Here is an 18,043-nt window from a genome sequence, read left to right as displayed (position 1 = left end):
ACTTCAGTATCCAGAGTAGTAGAGACTTGAAACTCTGATTTCCTGCTTGCCTTCATTTGGTGGGGAATGGCAGCCTCTGGGGAAGTGCAGCGGGGTGCTGTGAGCAGGAGGGAATGGCCTGGTGGCACTCGTGGTGTCCCTGGCACTGCTGGCAAAGCAGCCCGGGGACAGCTTTGAACTGGAAGTGCTGAAAGGTACGAGGTGATGTGTGGGCACGAATTCCCAGCTCGGAAGAGGAGCAGCAGTGTGTCCTGGGTGTTCCTGCCTCGCCCGTCCTGCCTGCTGCTGTGCCCTCCCGCTGGTGGTGTGTCCAGCATGGTCATCATGCTCCACATGAAAGTGCTGCCACACCCTGTGGGCATGGGGGAAAGAGACTAGAAAGTGGGAATTTTCTTTTGAGGGACTAAAATCTTACCATTTCTAAAATGGGCTCTGTTCCATTCGATTTAATTGAATTATTAGTGCTTGATTGGCAAAACCACAGGATGACTACTGTTGTCTCTTCTTTTCTCAACTCTGTTTTTATTTTCTTTCCCCTGTAATATCTAATGAAGGTTATATTGGAAAAACAGACTACTCATGTAAGGATTTGTACCAGCTTTGTAATCTGAGTCTCTTAGTTGGACTTTTCTCCACAGTGTTACTTTAACTCTTAAAATCCTTCTTCCGAAGTGGTTGTGTTACCTGTGTTCAGTGTTGAAAAGGGGAAGATGGTGCTGGATCCCATTGGAACTGCTGATGTGCACACACAATGCAGTACCTGCACATTGAGGCCAGGCCAGAGTGCCCTCTTGCCCTTTGAATCCAGCTAAAATAACTACCCCATGGTGCTTTCCCTTTATAAAAGAAGTCTGAAAGCCAGCTTCCCTTAATTGGCAGAAATGTATATATATGCAACAACTTTAAATATAATCTGCTTTTAATTTTGGGAAGCTGGTTATCTTTTGACACCCTGACAAGCTGTTTGAAACTCACTAAATCTTTTAAAATCTCTTGTTAAAATAAAAGGGAATAGCATTTTATTTTAGGACTGGCTTGAAAGGTTGCAATTTAAGAGATGGATAGAGGATAATTTTGGTTTTTAACTTCATTAGCAATTTCTGAGATTCATGTGAAGCAAGTGGCCCCTTCAATAAATTGTTTTAAATAGAAAATAAATGAAAACAACATTTTGGGAGTTAAAAATGTGGGAATTTTACATATAAGTAAATAAGGAAGGAAATATTTGTACTGAACTTTGGTTCTGGCATATCACAGAATGGCCTGGATTGGAAGAGACCTCAAAGCCCATCCCATCCCACCCCCTGCCATGGCAGGGACACCTCCCACTGTCCCAGGCTGCTCCAAGCCCCAATGTCCAGCCTGGCCTTGGGCACTGCCAGGGATCCAGGGGCAGCCCCAGCTGCTCTGGGCACCCTGTGCCAGGGCCTGCCCACCCTCCCAGGGAGGAGTTCTATCCCGATACCCAATCTAAACCTACTTTGTTTGAAGCCATTCCCCTTTATTGTTACTTCATGCTCTCGTAAATATATACCTTTAAATCCTGAGATTGTTAATGGATTTCATACTTGTGGTGATGACTTTTATTATCAGCCTGTTCCAGAAGGAATAAAGAAAGGGTCATGTCAGTTACTGTTGGGGTTTTGTGATCTGGCGATTTGAAGTTTTCAGCACTGGTGGTACATCATCTCTCACCCATCTGGAAATCTGGAGTTCTTAAGCCTTGTTGAAGTATTGAGTTGTGTTCCCCAAAGCTGGGTAGGGGATAGCTTTGGGTTGATATTGAGAGCTGGCCTGTACTTGGACAGAAACTTTTTTGCTGTGTCCCAGTACAGAAGTAGCATATTTTTATCTTAAAATGTTATATGCCACTCTTGGTTATATTATTTAAGATGATGGAAGGGTGTTACATAGGAGGGAGCATTTTAACAAAATTGAGTATTTTGATGTGGTTGCTTGGGCAGGCTGGCAGCTGTGCTTGGGCTGAATTTAGCTGTGAAGGTGTAGAGTGCCTGGGTGGCAGAAACTTCCTGGGCAAGATATTATGTATGAGGATGGTTAACCCCAGGCTCTCCAGCTGTTGGCATTTCTGAGCAGTTAAGAATAAGTTGTTAAATAAGTGGAAGCCTCCTGGGACTGCATCACGCAGAGATTTCGGTGCAGCCCTCGCCCTGTTTGGTGTGGGGGGCTCCAAGGGACTCACTGTCAGCTGTCACTTGTCAAGCACTGGTGGAGGCTTTTTAGTCTCATCTGAGACAGGCTATTTTTATTTCGGCATTTGGCCATGTGGACACTTTTTCATACAGGTTTTTGGGAAGCCTCTGAAACAGCAGCTATAGCAATCTGCTTTCTGGTCATCTCTTGCTGCCTGCAGGTCCCTGACCCTGAGGACCTACCATTTTCTAAACTAAGTCCTAGCTGTTCTTTGTGTTTCTGAGATGCTGAGCTATCCAAGGATAATAATGTGGATTCCAAAACTTTCTGCTGTGTAGGAACAGTGGTACTGGAAGCTGCCCCAAAAAGTGAGGGAGAAATCCAAAATTTACTCCTCTGACTATTTGCAGGCACTACTTTGATGCTTTGCAAATGCCTTCTGGAGGAATTGCTGTAGCTGTGCAGAGTGGCCTTTGCTTTTCATAGTTAACCAATGGCATTGTTACCATCTGAAACCCAAATTCTTTGCTCCTGCACCAGATGCAGCCCCACAGGCTATGAAATGTTGAAGCATTTTACGAAGCGCTGCCTGGCTTTGAATTCCAAGCGGGGCATATCCAGCCAGGTCATAGCTCGGAGTTGTTTACGGTCCCAGGAGCTGTGGCAGCTCGCTGTGTGTTTCTGGGCTTTCTGCTGCTTTCTGCTTAACTCTACACGCACACAAATCAAAGCTTTTGCTCAGGCTTTGAAAGCATCGTAGCTTGGCAAATAACTGCAGCCCTGCAAAGGCATGCTGAATTTGCCTCTCTAGAGAATTCTGGCATGCTGAAACACCTGTACAAATGGAAATAAGGACCAAAGTGTGATTTCCCAGCCCTTCCTCCCTGCACAAACCCTCTGCCCCAATGCCATGTGGTAGCTGTACCCAGAGGTAGCCACATGCAGTATTAGTGGTCGGCTGTATTTCACAAATGCTTTGTTTTAGAGACTTAGGTTGGCTTAGGAATCTTTCTGGTGGCTGAGGCAGTGCTGTGTGGTGCTAAAGCAGCCCCTGCTGTCCCCCTGTGCAGGTGACCTGATGAAGAGTGCGTCAGGGGAGTTTGCAGATGACCCCTGCTCGTCGGTGAAGCGAGGGAACATGGTGCGGGCCGCGCGCGCCCTGCTCTCCGCCGTCACCCGCCTGCTCATCCTGGCTGACATGGCAGATGTCTACAAGCTGCTTGTCCAGCTCAAAGTAGTAAGTGTGGGTCTGTGCTGTGCCTGGCACGCCGGGGGTGCCCCCGTGTGACCCCGTGGGGTGTGCGCTGGCAGCGGCTCCCTTCTGCGCCGGGGAGGGTCTTGGGGCTTTTCCTCTCAGCAGAATGTGTGCAGTGGGCGTGTGTCACTCATTTTTATACTCACTGTCAGTAGCTTTTGACATTGAGTTGCACTCTGCTCTGAACTTTTAGTACAGAAACTAACTGAGCCCTGGTCTGCAGCTGCGGGTGATAGTCAGCCCTTTCATCTTACAGAAGTAATTTGGCTTTCTTATAACCAGGACTCCCTTGCAGCTACTAGGGATGAGTAGCTTTGGCAGGCTAAATAAAAATGAGAGTGGACTGTTTGAGGAAGCCTTTTCTTCCCATGGGCAACAGGGTGGGTGAGTGATTGTGCAGAATTTGAAGTGAGATGACACTGGATACTGGGTCTTCCTTTGCAAATGAGCTTTGAGGACTCTCCTTGTGCCCTTTGACCGCTGCCATGGCTCTGCCAGGGCCCTGGACTCCTTCATGCTCTCTCAGATGTGTGTACTTGACTGTCTCTGGTAGCTGGTGACTGTGAAATAGTAGCTAAGCACTGTATCCTATTAGCCTTTAAAGTGTCTCTCACCAAAAAATAACGGGGCAGAGGAAGATTGCTTTCTCTGTCTGCTATGAAATACGTTCTGAATTACTTCCTGACCTGTGGACTGTATTTCTTGGAAAAATATGTGAATATATATTCTTTTAGGTGGAAGATGGTATCTTGAAACTAAGAAATGCTGGCACAGAGCAGGACTTGGGTATCCAGTACAAAGCCCTCAAACCAGAAGTGGACAAGCTTAACATAATGGCAGCCAAAAGACAACAGGTATAGTGCGGCAACTTTCTTTTGTATGTTAATTTTTCTTTTTCTTTTCCCAAATAAGGCAGCCCTGCTGCTCTTGGACAGTGCCTGTTGCTGGTAATACTTTTTATGTATTTTTTTTCCATTATTGCTGAGTAGTTTGTGTTGTGCTCTGCCATGTTTAGGGACTGTGAGCTTGCCTGGTAAGCAGGAAAAGTCTGCTTGGCTGTAGGGTGCTGCTTCTGATGGAATTTGTTCTTAGTAGCATTTGTTTATGTCAGTTCATTAGTGCCCTAGTGAAATGCTGCTCCCCAAGAGCTGCACTTCCATTTTGAAGCAGTGCAGGTGTGGGTGAGGACAGGGAGCTGTGCCCCAGTGTTGGGGCACTCTCCACTAGACCACGTTGCTGCTGTGGTTCATGCAGATGGACTGAACGCGTCCACGTACACACGGAGCAAAACTCACAGCTGGGCACAGCCACAACTTCCCGAGGAAGTGAGTGGTGCTGCCCACTGGTCTGGCACTGAAATGTCCATTGGAGAAGGAGTTTAAATTCCTGTTTGTTATGGGTATGTTCTGTGTTTGGATAGCTTGTCCTTAGCCTTAAATTGCGTGTGAAATTTGTTTTGTTCAACAGCGCTGGTGTGACTCATTCTTGTGTAGTTAAGTTTTCAAAAGAAAGCAGAGGTGTGGGCAGTTAAACTTATCAGGAATAGCATAATTCTTTTAGAGCATTTTTTGCCTCTTTGTTCTGTAGATATGTATAAACCAAAGCTGCTTATGCACCTCTGACACTGCTTGGGTTTTTTTGCACAGATTTGTCTTAGAAAATAAGCTGGGTACAGTCAAAAAGGGATTGCCAGTTGGTTATGTATCTCAAATCTGATTGCAGTAAATGGGAGTAGGGTTGTGATGGCAATGCAATAAATGCTCTTAAACTGCTTTGTGATGGATTGTTCTACACTATAGGAAGTGGTTGTACAAAATCTGTAAATCTCTGTGCCTGCTTGGAGTGCCCTGCCTGCTCAGTTTGTACCTTACAGAGGTCACCTATTGCCCATTCATTTTAGAGAGTCTGACAGAATTTTTTTCCCTTTTCTCAGTAAGGCAGTCCTTGTCTTCATTTTCACTGCCTCTGTGTTAGATTTAAGAGGTAACTTGGGGATGATGATGCTGCTAATAACTGTGGTTGTTCCTCCTTTTATAAACTTACTGCTTGTGCTGGACTCAGAAGCTTTATCTGATTGTGGTGCTTCTGTTCCAAAACAGAGGTGATGGTGCTTTAGAGAATTACAGCACAGAGTGTTTGGGGAAAGACTTATGGACTTGCTCACTAACCTTGAATTAGTGGTAATTACAGTCATTGGATTAATTTTGTCTCATTGGAGGTGAACAAGAAGCTGAATGAGATTATATATTTGTTCTTCTGAAATTAAGTACCTGAGTCTCTTGAGGAGAGTACACACCATCTTCTAGGTGTGATTAAAGAAAACATTCTGGCTGTGAGTCTGGGAGTTTAAATTAAAGATGATCTTGCTTCTCATCTGCAAGTGCAAGACAGGACAACTTTCAAAATGCTGGTCCTCTGCTGCAGAAGAACAAAAATCCAACGTCAGAGTTTGAATTGTGGTGTTGTGAATTGCCCTGCAGTGTTGTTGTTTTTTGACTTCACGGATCTGTCGTGTTTTGCAATTAGTTGAGCCCTTAAGGATAGGAATACTCAGCAGACAGATTTGAGCAGATTTGAGGCAAAGAACCTGCTTGTCCTCTGAAGATCCAGGGAGACAGTGTAGGGATGTTGAATGTGGGCAGTGCTCTCAAATGAATTTTTTTCCCCTTTAATTTTCCTAACAGGAGTTGAAAGATGTGGGTCACCGCGATCAGATGGCGGCAGCCAGAGGAATCCTGCAGAAGAACGTGCCCATCCTGTACACGGCGTCGCAGGCCTGCCTGCAGCACCCCGACGTCGCTGCCTACAAAGCCAACAGGGACCTGATCTACAAGCAGCTGCAGCAGGCGGTCAGTGGCATCTCCAACGCCGCCCAGGCCACGGCCTCGGACGACGCTGCCCAGCAGCAGGGCGGCGGCGGGGAGCTGGCCTACGCCCTCAACAACTTCGATGTGAGTTGGAACCTTGCTGTGAAAAACCCCTCGAGCTCTCCTGTTTGTTCACCTGCTTTGTTAGCCACAGCTTGCTTTCATTGATATTGCCTGGAAGATCATTTCTACTGAAGTACAGCAAGTTGTAGGCAAAGTAGACTTTTTTTTTTAAAAAGTCATTTTCCAAACTAGGGTTGATGGAATATAGAAAGTTATATATGTGGTTCTTGGTGATGGAAGGCTGTCAAGTAAAACTAGCTCTGAAATAGCAGTTAGCCTACTGCTACGTTAGATGGTTTGTTTGAAATTGATTATTTCATAATATATTTATGTAATGTATTCTTGGAGGTGACAGAAGTGATTTATTAAAAGTGAATAATGTATTTGGAATTGCTGAAACTACCTATTGAGAGGAACATGAAGTGGGAAGTTTTAATATGATCTTGGGTTGGAAATGAAGTCATTTCACACTGATATGTTGTACTGATCTGTCATGTTCTTTATCTTGCATTCAGCACGTTGCTGAGGACAGCCATGCATTTTTACTGAGATCGCTTTCCTTTTGAAGCCAGGATTCGGTGTCTACCTGATTCAGCCTCTGAATTTTAAACACTGTAGCACTAACTAACTCTAGAACTTTATTTAATATTGCAAAGCCATCACTCAAAAGGCATTTAATAGTTGTGGTTTTGCCAGATTTTGATCACCACCTCCTTTTTTGCTCTTACCACTCTTGTTCCTCCCTTTCTGGCATGTATATTTTACCAGGGTGAAGTTCTGTTTGAGTTCTCCCTGTGCCTGATGGGAAGCCTTTCCCTGTGATCTCTTGGGTAACAAGAGGATGTCATGGCTACCTTGATCTTTGTGACTGATCTCAGTTTTGAGTTTGCCTTTCTGAAATTCCATCAGTAAGCCTTAGGAGTGTGCCTCGGGTTAGCCCCGAGGGGCTGCAGGTTCTCACAGGTGTCTGTGGGAGGGGAAGGCAGCCCTGCAGCAGCACCGTGTCAGGGGCTGGAAATGAAGAAGCAATTCAGTTCAGGTTTGTGGATTGGCTTGTACAGCTCAAACCAGCTAATGGGAGTTTTCATGAATCACCCCATTTTACTATACAAACTCTCCAGTATACAGCTGCAGACTACTTCTTAAGTGTTGCAGTTCACACAAAGCTTTTAATTCCACTTTGTGAGGCTCTCTAATAGCAGCAGTGCCTGATCAGCAGGCCAGCTTCACGATAGCTTTGTCATCTCATCCCTGCCAAAGGAGGCTGACAAAACAAATGTGTTGAGGTTCTTGGCAGATGTTATCCCGGCACTTCATTTCCTGCTGCTGCTTGAGTGTTATTGTGCTCCTGTAACAGAGGCTTTGAGCACACATGCTGCCAGATACTCCAGTGATGGTAACATATTAAAGGGCTACCAGAAGATAACAAGCTGATTGTTATCTCTCTTTTTTGATGGTGCAGTTCTGGAGTGGTACCATTCTATTAGCCAATGGCTAGAAGTTTCAGGAAAAATGAGGAGAGAATGTCTTGGAGGGCACATGCCATGTTCCCATCCTGCTGTGATGGCTGTGTGGTTACTCCATAGGGATATGAAATGTGCTGGCTGGCAGGAGGAGGTGGTTGTGACATGGCTGCAGAGGTTAGCTCCAGTACAAACTGACTGAGGAAATTCCCATTTCAAAAAGCTTTGGGGTTCCTTTTAGAATTAACAAATTCTGCCCCTGAAATAACCCAACCAAACCCTAAACAAACCACCCAGCCATGAAATGGCCAAATTATTTTTCTTTATTAAATTACAGACCTGTTTAAACAAATCACCTGAAAGTACTCAAAGGTGATAAATGCTGTGCAGCTGCTTCTGGGGAGCTTCCAGGGTGGTGGTGAGAGCAGGTACATCAGTGCTGCTGTTTCAGCCCTGAGTCTCTTGGTATGAGCTGTGCTTGCTAGCACTCTGGCAGGAGAAACCTGTGGTAATTTTCTGCCATGAAGAAATTGATTTCTGTGTGGTTTGAAACCTTTGTGTTGATGTTTCACTCGGAGAATTGTTGAGAATACAGTTGTATTTACCTGCCTAACATTGAAGAGAAGAAAGACTACAAAGTAGGGCAATGGAGCACAATACATAGAGCTAATTTTGGATGTTTGTTTTCTTGTTCATGATGGGATAATTACATCTGACAAGTTAACTAGTGAAGGCCTGTCCAGATTGACATGTCATTAGGAAGAGTTCTGTACTTTGAACCTTATTTTTGCTGGCACATTTGATTTTTGCCATTCATGTAACAGGGCTTCCTGTGGCCAACTTTTCTTTAGCTGTCAAAGCAGCACAAGAAATGAGTAGCAATATAATCTGCTGGGAAACCTCTTAGTAATTTTACAAAACTACTCATGAAAACCCTCCTCAGTGCCAAAATGGTGTCGTTTGCCTCTTCATGCCTGATCAGGGGGTTGCTCTAAGTGTTGGTTGCGTGGATGACTTAACAGTAACGCACTGCTTTGGCTGGTGACTGATTTGCAGAACTTTTTCTTTTGCTAGAAACAAATAATCGTGGATCCCTCGACGTTCAGCGAGGAGCGGTTCCGGCCGTCCCTGGAGGAGCGGCTGGAGAGCATCATCAGCGGGGCGGCGCTCATGGCCGACTCGTCCTGCACGCGCGACGACCGCCGCGAGCGCATCGTGGCCGAGTGCAACGCCGTGCGCCAGGCCCTGCAGGACCTGCTCTCCGAGTACATGGGCAACGTGAGTAGCCCTGCTCTGCTTGCTCGCTTCGGGGGGTATAACCCCGTGTCATCAGCTAAAATAGGGAGTTGAAGCCGCATCCCTCAAAGCTGATTTGTTCTGTCCCAAGGAATTTGAACAGTAAGAAGCGTGCCTGAAAGGTTTGTCATGAGATGGGATGAAACCTACTTAAATCATCAGTGATACTTACCTTAAAATTCATCTCCAGTCTTCCAAACAAGTGTTATTATCATGAAGTATTAACCCTTTGGCACTGCTTTTATTTTATAACTGTTAATACTGCTTTGTAGAGAAATTCAAACATCAGTTTACAAAAAGTAACTGGGCCTATGCCAAAAGTTCTACTTCACTTCTGTTGGCTCTTGGAACCTTTAACTGTGTCATCTTTGTGGCTGAAAGCATAAATTGTCAGAATCAAGTTGATTATTGTTGCTATTCAGCTTGAGTAGAAGTGATGTAGGAAGTTAACTATGTAGTAAAAAATCCTGAGAGCAGTTTGGTCTAAATATTGGGCTCAGAGCAGTTCTTTTCCAGTGTTTAGGCACTGAATGTGCACACAGTGTTTGAAGCCTGAGAGTGTTTCTGCAGTTGGAGTGTCATGTCATGCGGATGAGCTTCTGCATTTGAGGGCATCATGGTGCAATACTGGACTTCCTTCCCCTCCATTGCCCCTTTCCTCTTGTTCCAGTGGGTTTTAATCTGAAGAACTTGCTGTGTTGAGAGGTGAGATCAGGATATCATAAGATTATAGACTAGACTATGTATAATTGTTGAACTTCAGTACTGTTAAAGCAGATTTTGGAAGTAAGGTTGCAGAAATGGCAACAACTTAAGCAAACTATGTGGCCTGTAGCACTGAGGCAAGTAAAATTGTCTGAAGAAAGCTTAATGGGAGGAGGTGAAGTCTTATTTATGCTTTTGAATGTGTTTGAGGTGCAACTTAGTTCAGAGATAGCTTTTTTAGGCAATAGCACTTATTTAGGAACCTTGCTGCATTAGATACCTTACCTCCAAATCTTTTGGCCAGAGTGATTTCAACATAGAGTAAAACTGGTCCAAAGGCTGCCATGTGTGGGTTGGGGTGGTGGAATTCAGAGAACAGATGCAGTGTGTGGTAGAGAGAAAGGAAAACAAGGATTTCTGTTTACCAAAAGAAGGGCAAAGTAATTGAACAAAACTGAAAGGCAAGTGTGATGTAGCCTGCGGGCTGAGCTAGGTATTCATGCAGTCTGTCTTAATTGCTTGTGAAAGTCACTTGTGCTCAGCATTGACATTTTGTAGAACTTGAGACTGCAGCTGGGAAGCAAAGCACGGAGTTGTGCCACTCAGAACTCCTTTGAGCAGGGTGTTCTAGAAGTCTATGAAGCATCAGCAATAATCCCTCAAATGTGCTGCTGGATTGGAGGGAGCCCTGTCAGCATGATTGCAAATGGAGCAGCCACCAAAGGGTAATTAAACATGTGCAAGAGGTAAATGCTCGGTCTTGCATGTAGGAGTTGGTGGCATTTGTCTCATTGAAAGTTGGTCAATAGCCCTGTGAGAGTGCAGAGCTTTGACTTCCTCTGACAGCAATGCCTGTCCTCCTCCTCAGCCATGTGCTTTTGTCTCTGATAGGCAAGTTAAAGTAATCATGCTGAGATGGAAAGAATGTATTCCCTCTGTTATCTCCTTTAACACATTGTGAAATTAGTGGAGCATACTGAATTTTTTAAAGTCACTGCTATGTTATGATTGTAGACAGTGTAGTTGGGGAAATGAGATTAGAAATTCAGTGAAATGGAGTGGAAAAAGCAATTGATAAATTATGGTGAAAATGTGGGATGGTGTGTAAAAATCCATACTGTAAACCCCTCTGTGATTAAGCTGAAGAGTGACTAATAGTTGGGAATCTAAACAGTGAAAATGGTTTGATACATCTGCAGGAAGAGTAGGGATGTGCTGACTTAGAGTAGTGGCAGAGGAAATGTCATTTCATGTATATGTATGATATACCCACAGCTCCTGGGATGCTTTCCTCCAGTCTCCCTTTGAAGGAGGAAGTGAATTGGGCATTAAATCTGTTAATTGCACAGCACTTGCAGTGCATCGTAAATCCTATCCAAGTGCTAGAGTAAGAGGTATTTATTGGCCAAGTGTAAAAATTCAGAGAAGATGGGATGAGGAATACACTGGAAGGGCTGAGGCACAGGGCTGTCTTGAGGCAGACTCCCTTTTAGCTTTAAATGCCATCTCTTCAGTGACTTCCTCTAGCTTTTGGGCTTGCTTTCTCATCTCTGGCAATAACAAGACCGTTTTCTAGACACTTTATAACTCAAAGTTTAGTGTTTTGGACCCAGAGTTTAACTGTTTCTCTGTGCCTGTCCTTGAGGGTCTGTAAGTCTGCAAGCATTGGCGGCTGTTGTTATGGAGTGTGGCAGAAGTTTTTAGCTGAATAACAGTTTTTGGCAATAAACTGAATTGTGGGATCTCTTGACCCCCCACTGCATCTGCTGGCACGGTGATGAATCCTGTGATTATGCCCTTAAAAGAAGGGATAGATTTGCTTGTTCAGTAGTTTGTTACAGAAGTTTGAATCCCCTTTTTCTTAGATTGGTGGGTGTATTATTTCCTTTTTCATCTAGCACGACTTCTCTTGCCATTTTCAAGAGCAGTCCAGCTTGGTCAGACTAAATCTTGTACATCAAGGCCAGCATCCTGTCAGACAGTGGTGAGTGGATCCTGCAAGCAGAAGGACAGGAACAAGGGAGCTGTGTAGTTTTACTTACCTGAGTATTCCCCCAGTCCCGAGCTGGCATTGCTGACTGTGTTGAATGGCTCTTGGCGGACTTCTCCCCAATGAATCTGTGGAGATCCTTTCTGAACCCTTATAAGCTTCCTTAGCAAGGAGTTTCCTGCTTAAATGGGTGCTTTGTGAAGAAGTATCTTTGTTTTGAAGCAGAACAACCTCATCATGCCTGTTCTGTTGGATGTTTCTCTCGTCTCATTTAGAAAAAGCCCCTGAGCAGCAGCTCCTTGCCCATCCTTTCCTGTGCCACTGTTGTTTCAGAACCATATAATGAAGGAGGCTTTGGTCTAAGCTTCCCCAGAATGAAGTGTCCTAGTTTTATTAGATCTTGCCATAAGTGAGTTACTCACCACCTCCTCTCAGCTTTGGCTTTGCCCTCATGACCGAACAGCGTGGTGGCTTTGGACAGGGTTTGTAGAGGGAATGTCCCAGGGCCTGTGCATGCCTGCATCCCACAGCAGTTGGTCTCAGCTGATTTCAGCCCAGTCCTGACGACTGGGTAGCATTTGGTGTGGTAGTGGCTGTTCCCTTGTGTAGATTCACGTGGAGAGTCCAGCTCAGGTGGCCCAGGAAGGCTTCAAGATGAGAATGCCAGTGTGTGAAGTGACAGCCCTGGGAGAGGAGTTTCAAAAGCGCAGTGCTCATGTGAGCCAAAATGCTGGGCGTGGTCATGTTCCCCCATCCCCTGTCTGTATGGTCTCTGAGCTTTGGGGACCAGAACTGCACGGGCTGTTCAGGGTTCTGGCAGTGGCACAGTTATCTTCTGGTTCTGTTCTGCAGTCCTGAGCTACCAATGCCTCACACTTGATGTGTTCTCTGGCATCTGCTGAGCATGGAGGGGGCTCCAGGAGGAGCTACCCTCAGGATTCAGCTTCTGAGCCACAGTGGCAGGAGTCTGTTTCTGTGGATGTTACTTGACATGGGCTTTCATTACCTGTGTCCACCGAACTTCACTGGACACTTTGACCCAACCTCTTGGTTTATGAGCTACATTCTTTGAAATCCCAGCTGTTCATCCCTTAATTGTAGCATCTGATTCTCTAGCTTTTCCCCCTCCTCTTCCACTTCGCCAAGGGAGAGCTGTTTTCCATTATGGCTTTTGCTCACTTCTCACAATTCCAACAGAAAATAGTTTTCCTTTTTAAACTTGCATTGCAGATCCCTCCTGGATTGAAATGGCATGGATGCTTATTTGCATTTGGGTTTTATTACTCGGAGTAAGCTTGAGTCTTGCTGCTGGTGCTGAATGGCAGAGCTAGAAGAAGGCGGCCTAAATTCATTACTGATTCTGAGAAGCTTTGTAAAAGCAGAGTAGTCCAAGGTCTTGTTTCTGGGATCAACTGCCTGGAATGCAGTAAATTGACCACATGAGTTGTAGCTAAGTTTGTAATATAACTCACAGATGGCAAGACCCAGATCTTTGTGTGATCTGTGGCAGTCAGGCTTTCTTGGTGTGTATTTTATTAATTAAATGACGAAATTTCAAAGCATATTGAGTTTAGTTGAACATCGATTCCAGACTTAGGCAGGGCAAGAGGGCAGAGCAAAGCATGGAACTGAATGATGCCAAGATTAATAGTGCAATCAATGAAGAAGTTAGTAAGAAATACAAGAAAATACAATGGAAACAGTCTTTGTGTCTTAACTCCGTGATCTTGTGTGGGTACATGTTGACATGTTGCAGTTTGCTCCAAATAAAAAGGATGAAGCTGTATATTTTTCGACACTACTACCAATTTATCCTGGTGTTGCCTTTGCACTGGCAGCTGGTGAGATTCCTCTCCCACTGTAGGTACAGCCAACATCTCTGCTTTTCTGTGCTGTGCTACTCAGCTCTGCCTCAAAGTTAACAGAACTCCCATGAAAACTACATGGATATCTAAACTACTGAAAGCAAATGCATTAAAAAATCCCCAGTGGGCTGACAGCTGAAATATTTCTGTGTTTGAGAAGCTGGTATGTAGAATGGAGAAGTAAGAAAGTGTGTCACTGACACAGGAATCCACAAACTCTGTCGTGACAGGTACATGGTCTGTGCTGTAACCCTCTGGGTGTCATTAGCACAGGGCTTGGGCAGCTTGCCTTGCTGTCAGCTCTGTGTTGCACATGGCAAACCCTGGAGGTGGTGGCTTTGAGGCTGGGCTTTGAAGGGGTTTGGGGTTCGCAGGGTAGAAAGCACAGGCAGTGCCTGGAAATGCAACCAGCAGTTTACAGCGTGCTCTGAACCTGCAGAAGACATCAGTTATCTGACTGACATGTAAGACTGGAAATAAAAGCTTCCTTAAGCTTTTGACAGTCAATTTTTATTGCCTGGTGCAGGAGCCCTGAGGGATGGGGACAGTTGAGCTCCTTTCCATGAGCCAGCAGTGGTCGGAGGTGTCCAGCCCTGTTTAGTATGCACAGGGACGTGCAGAGAGCTCTCATTTTCAGTCTATTCTGTACCCCATCAATTTCTAATGCATACAGCTCCCCTTTCATGCACACACCAGTAACTCAGCCATGTACCAGCAGAAACATTGTCAGGAATTGTAGTTTGGCGAGTGCGGAATGCGGACCCGGAGCCCCATTGTGTACCACATGCTCTTGTACAATAAAATCCCTTGTTACTACATTTGGAAACGATAAATCATGTTACATAAAGTAGCCTGACAGGTCCCATTTCAATGGGAATGTTAATGCTTTTATATTAACATTCTGACTGTGTCCTTGACTGTCTGGATTGCATTAGAGGTGCTTGGCAGCAAATGGAGAAAAGCCATTGGGAGTTGGTTCAGAGCAGGCATTCCAGGCGCACATCACTTCAGGATGGCTTTTTATTTTCCCTGGTTTCCATCTTCTCTTTGGCCTCAAGTGCTTGAGCACCACAGCAGTGTCTGTTTGGGGGTGGGGGGTGTGTTTCTTTTTGTGTTAGATTTTAACCTAATCTACGCTGGTGTGGCACAACTGGAAGGTGGGAGAGGTGGCTGAGCCCAGGCTGTGGCCCTGCACTGCCTCGGGGAACTCTTGCAGGCCAGCGTGGTTTGGATCTCAGGGTCTCCAGAGAAGGGCTCAGTACTGCTGGATTTGGACCTGGTGGACCCATAACTTGCTAAATGTTGGATTTGCACCCTTGTGTCTGTGTTCAGTGCAGTTAGGGGAATGTAGTGCTCCAAACAAGTGCTGTTTCCTCAACCTTAATTGCACTATTTGCTTTTCTTTCCTAAGCTGCTTTGAGCATCTCTGATGCTTGGAAGTGATTGGGCAAGAAAGTGCCTAGCTTATCTATTCAATATCTGCTGGGAGAAATCATTTGTCTTCAGAACTACCAGCAAAGGATATTTCTACTCCTGACACAGTTGCAATTTACAGAATGGAGATGTGTTTTCATGATGAATTTGCCTATTAATGATGTTGATCCACAGCTTTGTATTCCCATCAAGGATCCAAGCTTGGAAAGGAACATGTGAATTTTCACATGACTGTAAAATTCATTTATAGCAAGTATCTATACACTGAAAGAGCTCTTGCACAGCCCTTTTAATGAAAGCATCTGTTTCTGTGGAAATAGATGTGAATTTAAATGGCACACTGATCATGTTGATGATAAAGATGCTGATAAAAATTCTGCCTTGAGATAATCTACACTTTCTTTTTTAATATTGTTTGTCAGTTTAAGATGCCTGAATGCTGACGTGATGGATGTGATTTGAAAGCCTGGATGGGTTTTCCTGTCATGGACTTTGCTGCTCAGTAGAGAGCTGTGCTGTTATGCTGGGCCCTAATTTCCATAGACATTATTGGTTTGACAAAGATGCTGCTTTTAAAAACAGAACATTTCTGAAGTGATAAGAGAATTTTAAGTTTAATGCTTACAGGCTGCCATAGAGTAAATATTTCAGCATCATTGGAGTGAAGCCAGATGAAGATGAGAACTTCACACTATGTCAGTCAGGCATTTTTGGGCTACAGAGTCAAGCTTCCAGGAGTTCACCCAACACCAGCCTGGTTTGGGACTTAGTGTGGGGTTTTCAGGAGATGTTCTGGCACCTTCTGTTTCTTAGGGAATAATACAAGGACTTACTGAATTTAAGAGAAGCCAGCTCAGGCAGTTTTGTAAGCCTCGTGATCTTTGGGTTTTGAAGCTCTTCAGTCTTCTCTGTCACCCCAGTGGTTTCCCTGAGCTCATCCCAGTGTTGATGTGGAATTGCTGGTTTAGAGACCTCAAACAACTCGGGGTGCCCAGCCCCAGAGGGGAGGGAGGGCAGCACACGTGGGCTCCAGCTTCGTGCCCTGGGTGGGGACGCACGCCAGTGCAGCCAGACACTGCTGAGGCCGTTGATGCCAGGGGCACAACTTGCAAGTCCTGGATGCTTTTTCAGACCCAAGACAGTTTTTGTGCTGTGCAGATGCATTTCTTAAAGAAGCATCTGGCTGGCTTAGCGCCTCCTGAGAGAATCCAGCAAAGGCCAGCACTCACACCTCGGGTCTGGTTCCAGTACGAGCCTAGATGTCTATTGAAGTCTTAAATCACTGCTGCACTCCATCCACTGCCTTCAGCCTTTGCTTGTTTGGTGCAGAGCTGCCAGCGAGAACTCTCTTAAATTGAATAGATTTGACAGCAGCTGGGACTTGTTCTGAGCTGCCTTGTACAGCAGAACTCACCCTTGCAGCCTTTCCACGCTTTGCAGCATTTTTGTTACTGACTCCTAATGTATGTAAAAGAAGGAAGGTGGCTGCCCTCACTTACAGTGCTCACTGCAGCCAGCTGTGCAGCAGAGCTGAGCTCTGGTGCTGGCTCTGAGCAGGAATTGAGTCCTGTGGATACCTTCAGTGGCAGTGAGGGCTCTCATCCTACCGGGTCCCTCCTTTCCCCCCTCACCCCCTGGTTTTGTGTTGGTGAAACACCTGGGTTTTCCTTTCTTGTCAGGCATGTGTCCATCTCCAATGTTAACACATTCTAATCTTGTAATAATGTATTATAAATCTCGACCTTTCTTAATCTCATGTTGATCAAATAACATTTAAGATTGGTGCAGGGAAAACCTGCAGTAATAATGTGTACAGCCTTGTTTGTGATATGGATGTTGGCATTTTGCAATGTTTTACTTTTGGTGAGCTGTAAGTGGTTTTACATAAATACACTAATGCCGTTCATGGATTCTGCTTTAACATTGTGCTTCATGACTTAATTCATTTGAATTCTACTGTTTCGTAGGAAAATATTTGAACTTTATCTGCCTACATAAGATCAAATATGTAGTCACCCCTAATGCAGCTCCATTTGGTGATACTTGAATAATCTCTCAAAGTCAAAATGAAGGAGTATGGATGGAATGGAGCATGTAAGTTTGCACAGTGACTGCTGATCTGTGGATAAACAGTCTTTTAGCCTCCAGCAGGATCATGCTCTCAGTGTGCAGAAGTATTACACACACAACTGGGCTTTTCAATTCCTCTTGTTGGAGGAAAGGGATGATGGAATTATTAAAAAGATGGAGTACCACAGTTCTTGTATTGCAACAAAATATTTGCATCTCAAGTCCTCAACTTCTCCTTTTGCTTTTGCGTTGATCTAATACAAACTCTGGGTTAAGTTCCATCTGCAGGGTGGGATTCAGAAGATAATGAAGAGAGAGAATGGGAACAGTCACTGTCCATGTACACACGTGTCCCTGTGGCTGTCTTCTGCTACCACTTGTCTCCTCTTCAGTGCTCCCATGACATGCAAAACCTTTTGTGCTCTTTCATTTTTTCCCTTTCCAATACCTCTTCATCTTTTTTACAGCTCCTGCTGCAAGCATTAGAGGTCTTGATGGAAACCTGGATATTCTCTTCTGGATGTGGTGTTTATTATCCAGACTCTGCTCTTGCTTAATCTGTTTTATCCTGTGTAAGAAAGCTGATGTTCTGTAATGCTCTTAATGTGTCCTGGAGCTTTAGACCTCCTTTGTCCCAGAAAGTCAACGGAATCAATACAGAATAATTAGCATTTGTGGCTTATCCAAATAGTGGCAGCCCTCTGGAATTTAAATAGAGCCAGAAGAGTGACTTAATCCTTCTCATGTCTGAGAAAAGGATGAGGCTTAAGCTGTATCTTGGAAAGCTGTTGAAATAGAGGAGAGAACTTTGGCTTCCTTCTGGCCTGCACAGGGACACATTCCTTTAGCAGGAGGGACGGGAGTTAGAGGGGAAACAGCAG

General features: G+C 44.9%; 1 protein-coding gene across 1 annotated transcript in view; it reads left to right on the top strand.

Moving 5' to 3' along the window:
* The window catches only part of CTNNA1 (catenin alpha 1), a 120,861-nt gene that overhangs the window by 22,461 nt on the left and 80,357 nt on the right, over positions 1-18,043 (top strand). Inside the window, exons 4-7 of the mRNA XM_048320109.1 lie at positions 3,225-3,391; positions 4,144-4,263; positions 6,094-6,360; positions 8,877-9,080. Coding sequence (XP_048176066.1) covers positions 3,225-3,391; positions 4,144-4,263; positions 6,094-6,360; positions 8,877-9,080 — 758 coding nt within the window. The remainder of the gene's footprint in view (positions 1-3,224; positions 3,392-4,143; positions 4,264-6,093; positions 6,361-8,876; positions 9,081-18,043) is intronic.

This window comes from Corvus hawaiiensis, chromosome 15 (assembly GCF_020740725.1).
Source record: "Corvus hawaiiensis isolate bCorHaw1 chromosome 15, bCorHaw1.pri.cur, whole genome shotgun sequence".
Classification (NCBI taxonomy): Eukaryota; Metazoa; Chordata; class Aves; order Passeriformes; family Corvidae; genus Corvus; species Corvus hawaiiensis.
This window is presented reverse-complemented; position numbering and strand designations above follow the sequence as displayed.